The 5,764-nt window shown below is 42.4% G+C and overlaps 1 protein-coding gene across 1 annotated transcript; it reads left to right on the top strand.

Annotated features, from left to right (window-relative positions):
- Positions 1 to 504: 504 nt before the first annotated feature.
- Positions 505 to 5,308, top strand: SYPL1 (synaptophysin like 1). The gene is made up of 5 exons (XM_026097676.2): positions 505 to 573; positions 1,750 to 1,868; positions 3,092 to 3,296; positions 4,142 to 4,330; positions 5,177 to 5,308. The coding sequence occupies exons 1-5, from the start codon at positions 505 to 507 to the stop codon at positions 5,306 to 5,308; spliced, it is 714 nt and encodes a 237-aa protein (XP_025953461.1).
- Positions 5,309 to 5,764: the final 456 nt, after the last annotated feature.

The following is a 5,764-nucleotide window of genomic DNA, read 5'->3' as shown; positions in this document are numbered from 1 at the left end:
TTCTCCTTGTAGGACAGATGCTCCAGGCCCTTAATCACCTCATTTCCACCTCCGAGGCAGGTTGCTAAGCTTCACAAAATGGCTGCAGTTATTGCTTGTAACGTTTTCCTCAGCCCACTGGGTGCAGAGCCATTTCCTGTGCGCAGTTGAGGCCCACACACCCCAAAATAGCGCCAGCAGGCACCCACAGCCCCCACACAAGTCCCCTTGCTGGGGGTACCCCACCCACCAGCCTCCCTCTAAGGGCTCTGCAGCAAGATGGCTGCATGCAGTGTGGGCGGGGCCAGGTGCTGCCACTCAGCCCCGGAGTGAGGCGATGGGCAGGGCCAGGTGCTGCCACTCAGCCCTGGAGTGAGGCAATGGGCGGGGCCAGGGGCTGCCACTCAGCCCTGGAGTGAGGCAATGGGCGGGGCAGGGGGGGCTCCCCATATAGGGCACCTCAGGAGAGCCTGTGGTGCTGGGTGGGTTGTTGTGGTGGCTTGTAGGTCTCTGTTGTCTCCTGGGATGTTTGGCCTTCGGGTGGACTTTGGGCTGCTCCTGGAGCCCCTGGCCTTCATCAAGGTCCTTGAATGGGTGAGTGGAGGCCCTGGGAGAGCCTGGTGGCCCATCTGGGGCTGTGTCTCCTCCTGCCCTGTCCCTCTCTGGGGGCCAGGTGTGGCCTTTGAGGTGCCCTGCTCCCTGGGGGCCTGCAGCAGGGCTGAAGTGTGGGCTTGGCTTTGCTGGTGTGTTGTAGCCAGCTAGGCCCAAGAGGAGCCTGCTAGCAGGCTGCCCTGTCCCTGTTGTGTGTCAGTGCTGGCTGCTGTTGGGCACAAGGCTGCTCTTCAGCTAGGCCCTCTGTGGGGAGGGAACAGCTCAGCAAACATACATAATATGTGTGTTATCACCAGCTCTGCTGCAGTGACTGGTGCTGCTGGGTGGTGGTATGTGTCTTCATCACAGGGGGTTTGAGGGAGGGGTTGCTAGTGAAAAAGGGGAAGCTCAGTGCTCCCAAGAGAGCTGTGTAACAAACCTGACTTCCTGGAAGCACAGGCAGTGGGTCTGCAGTAACCTGATGTGATACTTGGACCATGTGTAGCTGCTAGCTGCTTTAGTGTGGACTTGTGCATGTCTGAGGCTTCTTCTAAAAAGGTGTTGCTTATTAACTGTGAGAAGTACTGTGTTGGCTTTTGGTGTTAGCATTAAAAATACAAAAGATGCTTTCACTGCAGAACTAGGAAAAATGTAAATTAAAACTTTCCAATTGGCTTTTGTTAGTTGTTGCTTATGTCTTGAGTTATGAAAGCTCAATGTGTTCCTTCCCCTGATGTCGCTTAATGCCTCCTACTGCTAACATTGTTCTTCACTTACTCCTTGCCCTCACTAGCTACTTGAGCTAAGAGGTTGGGTTTGTTTCCTTTGAGCTCTACTGGTGTATTTAAAATCCAGCTGCTTTCCCTAGAAATGACAGCAGTAGCTCTGGTCAAAGATGAGATAAACATCCAGGTTTTGTGGGTGGTTCTTGCTCTTTGGCAGTTTTGAGTGAATGATTTGAAATAGAGTTAACTGTTGGAATACAGTCTCTTAAATGATTATTAAAGCTGTTTGTATGTAGCATGGCAGGTTTTTTCCTTCCAGATGTTTTTGGGTATGAAATAAGACTTAAATGGGCTGGCTACTAACCTGAAGAAATACAGATCTATAGAAGCTGAAAGAAGACTGAGCATTAAGGGCTGCTCTTGTCCTAATATGTTCCTGTATAAATTTCTGTAGATTTTTTCCATCTTTGCTTTTGCTACATGTGGAGGCTTCCGAGGTGAAACTACCCTTCTAGTTTCCTGTAAGGGAGTGGTAAATGAAACAGTTACAGCTGCTTTTGCTTACCCATTCAGGTGAGTGTACCTTTTCAGTTGTTGCTTATATACAGTTTCCCTGCCCTGCCTTGGGTTCACTTCTTTCCATCTGTCTCTTATGGATACTTACTTTTAGATGCACATCTCTGGAGAAAAACATGAAACATTTGGCTTGTGCCAAAGCAATCACAAATGTAAATATTTTGGTGTACTTTTTCAAAGGCTTATGGTTGTCTGTGCCCTATAGAAAGAAGTTGGTAGGTATGACAAGATATATTGCTGCTTTTTATCGCTATACCTTAAGCTATGTTCTAGCATTGCATGAATGCTACAGAAAGTGATTGTTTAATAAGGAAAATAATATAATTAATCTTAACAGTTTCTTTATTTATCAAACTGTAGTTGCATTGGCAGCCCAGATAAGATTATGTATGAGCCATCGGTATAATAACTTTGTTTAAAGACTGAATGGAAAAACTTGCTTTTTCACATTATTCTATTATGGTGTTTGCAAGGGTGCTGGGTAACAGTAACCAAATACACTCCTACCTTTGTAGTGCTCTTGCAGATAGAAGTGTCTAGAGATCTAAAATGGACCAATGTTTCCTTCCCTGAGTAGTAACAGGAAGGCTTCTTCTTTGATCTAGTAGCTGCACAGTTGAAACAAGCACAGGCTTTGTATTCAATAAGCATAGATGTAACAACAGAAATAGATTCAAATGCCAACTAGTAAAGGCTGCTACAAAAGTACAGAACTTGCATGTGAAGTTGAGCATGGTAGCAGCATTTGAAGAGGTGAGTGGAAGTCTGAAGTGCATTTGTGCTGCCTGCTCAGTGACCAATAGCATTGCGTTGAACTTGCTGTACTTGGAGGTTCAGCGCTTGCATTTGCTTGTAGTTAATGATGCAACTTGGTGCCTTATAAGCCCTAATCTGCTTGTTTTGCTGTTAGTCTCTGACTAAACTTATTAGTTTAATGAAGTCTGTCTTCAAATCAGAGTTTCTTTCTTCAGTTATTCTAGACATCAGATCAAGATCTCTCTCGAAGTTGCTATTACATAGCTTGATGTAGGACATGGAACAATCTTCAAGGATCTTCACACATCTTAGTATTAGAACTACTGCCTGATTCAAATATAAATAATTTTATAGAGTAACTTAACACAACCAGAATGCTGAAGCACTGTTCTCATAAAGCATGACTATATGAAAGCTTCACTGTGTAGTAAACTCTAACTACATGAGGGATATAATCTTTCCAGGTTGAATACTGTTGCGTTTAGTGCACCAGATCCAAAATGCTGTGGTGGTACTTGGACTAACTTCTATCTTGTGGGCAACTTCGCCTCTTCTGCGCAGTTCTTTGTTACGCTTGCAGTGCTGGTATTTCTCTACTGCACTGCTGCCCTTGTGATATACATTGGATATATGCATGTGTATCAGCGCAACAGCAAATTTCCACTGACTGTAAGTAGTGATAAAATATGTTAATGACTTGCCTTTTAAAACCACAAAGAGATAAGAAATACTGCTAGTATGTGTATCTGAACTAACTCATGAAATGCTAGAAGGAACATGAGCATGAGTCTTTGAGACTAGCGGCTATGGCACTTGACTAGAAAAGGGGATCTTAAGTTCTTGAACATCCATAGCATCTTATTTTAGGCAGTTCTTAAAGCAAAGAGTGGAATGAGGTTCCACCTTCCCAGGTGAATAGTGTCCTCTCTACAGCTTGTATCACGCATTGGAATATACCACTATTCCCTATGGGCACCCTCATCTGTTAGGCTCTAGGAATGCTCTGTGTAGAGCACCTGCTGTGCAGATGCAAAGGGAAGCAACTGTCTTGTGAATTTTAGTCGTCATAAATATTGAAGCCCTCACCAGCATCCTCAAGAATGAGACATTCCTGAGCATGCTGCAAAATAGACCTAGAGACCTTTGATAACAAATTTGAGCATACCAGCCAACCAGATTTAAATCCTCTACATTCTTCCTCACCTGCTATCCCCACTTTGCCAAACTTTAAGTCCAAGTCTCTACCATAAGTGTTACATACCTGGTTTACAATGGAATTTCTTCTCAAGGATAAGATTGCTTATGCTTGATAGATACAAAAGGCAGACAATTTTCTGTAGTTGGCTATCAACACAGATTATAACTTGGATTGTAATTACAATATTGTCAGTGTCTAAAATGTGCTGATTAGCACTGATGTGGTTATTTTGATCATGTAATTGGTACTGTCTCTGCCTCTTGTGTACATTCATGCAGATTTTTTTAACCTAATAATGCATACTACTTTTCTGTAGGACTTGGCTATCACTGTCATAACAGCCTTTCTGTGGCTGGTCAGTACTTCTGCTTGGGCAAAGGCGCTTACTGACATCAAAATATCCACTGGTGCCAGCATTATTCTAGAAGCAGAATCTTGTAAAGCCCCAGGAACAACTTGTCTTTTTGCTTCTGTAACCAGCATGGGAACTCTGAATGTGTCGGTGGTATGTATGTCTTACGCATCTACTGTACCCATACGGTGTAAAATAGGCTATGGCAACTGAGATTCCTGTTTGTTACTAGTAACATGTGTTGCTTTTTGTTAAGATTGCTTTATGGGTTACTAGTCATTCAGGCCCATTAATACTGTGGCAGTTCATTGACCAAATAATATAGATATATATATTTTTTTAAGAGAATCTTCATTTCTTGAAGAAAAACAACCTGCAGGATCTGCCTCTAAAGCTGTTAGATGTGGTATTTACAGACACATTCAAGTTCCCATATTGCTTCTGTCTGGAGCTAAGAGCTCCTTAAAATATGTTACTGGATAAATCCATTGAAGTAGCTTATTGAGTGGTGCAAATAAGGAGGAAAAACTATTCCCTGCTCTGCCTGTTGGTGTCAAACTTGGCTTTTTATCAATTGTGAGAATTTTCCATGCCTCAAACAGAGCTTCTTTACAATGCTGTGATTGGTATAGGGGGCTTATGTTCATAGAAAGAACTCTTCTCCAGAGCAGGACAAATGAGGCTCATTTTATGATCTTCTAGTAAATCATGCTTTTCAGAACTGACTGTTCTTCAGCCTAGTAGCAATCAGTCATGTGGTCTGGATGTGCATATGCAGAGCTGACTAGATGACTGAATTTTTCTAATTCCATGCAAAGGACAGAATAAGTTGATTATCTGACTTCCAAAGAAGTCTGCTAAAATAGCTTGTAATGTGCTTTAGAATATTCTAAGTGTCTTATACCAAAAGCGAAGGGATGCCAAAGATAGCTGCTGCTTCTGGCTTGTTTTGAAGTTGTCTTCAAACTTCTCACTATTTTTTTTTTCCTTAACCTGCAGGTGTTTGGTTTGCTTAATATGGTTCTGTGGGGAGGAAATGTTTGGTTTGTATACAAGGACACCAACTTGCACAACCAAACAAACAAAGCTTCTCAAAGCTCAGGAATATATCCAGCTCCAAGAAGAATATGAAAACAAGGTGATACTCTTAAGTGCTTCCACTTCTGCATCACACTGCCAACAGTATGGATCCATTAGAATTTATTTTCAGTAATAATTGGTAACATTTTGGGCCAACTTCTTTGTATTCTGGTTTGACATAAATGCTTCAATTGAGATAGCCAAGATCATCTTATCTTGCAAGATATTAAACCTTTCAAAGCTGTGCAGCTTTTTATTACAGTTTTTGAAGAGCAAAATGTTTAATTATCTATGTGCTGACCCCTTCAAGAGGGTTCTTAGGTTAGTGTCAGAGGAGGGATGGGTTAGGAGAGCAACTGCATTTGGGTGATTATTGCTGCTTGCTTAGTTTTAACAAGCCTTGATTGAAAACTAACATGTAAATGCAACTGGGACATGTGAAATTCTAATGAAAATGCAGTTCAGCTTCTTCCTATGACTGATGCCATATGAAAGCCATCTGAGTAA

This window comes from Dromaius novaehollandiae, chromosome 1, assembly GCF_036370855.1.
Source record: "Dromaius novaehollandiae isolate bDroNov1 chromosome 1, bDroNov1.hap1, whole genome shotgun sequence".
NCBI classification, from domain to species: domain Eukaryota; kingdom Metazoa; phylum Chordata; class Aves; order Casuariiformes; family Dromaiidae; genus Dromaius; species Dromaius novaehollandiae.
The sequence above is the reverse complement of the archived record's forward strand: the minus strand, read 5'-3'. Positions and strand labels throughout refer to the sequence as shown.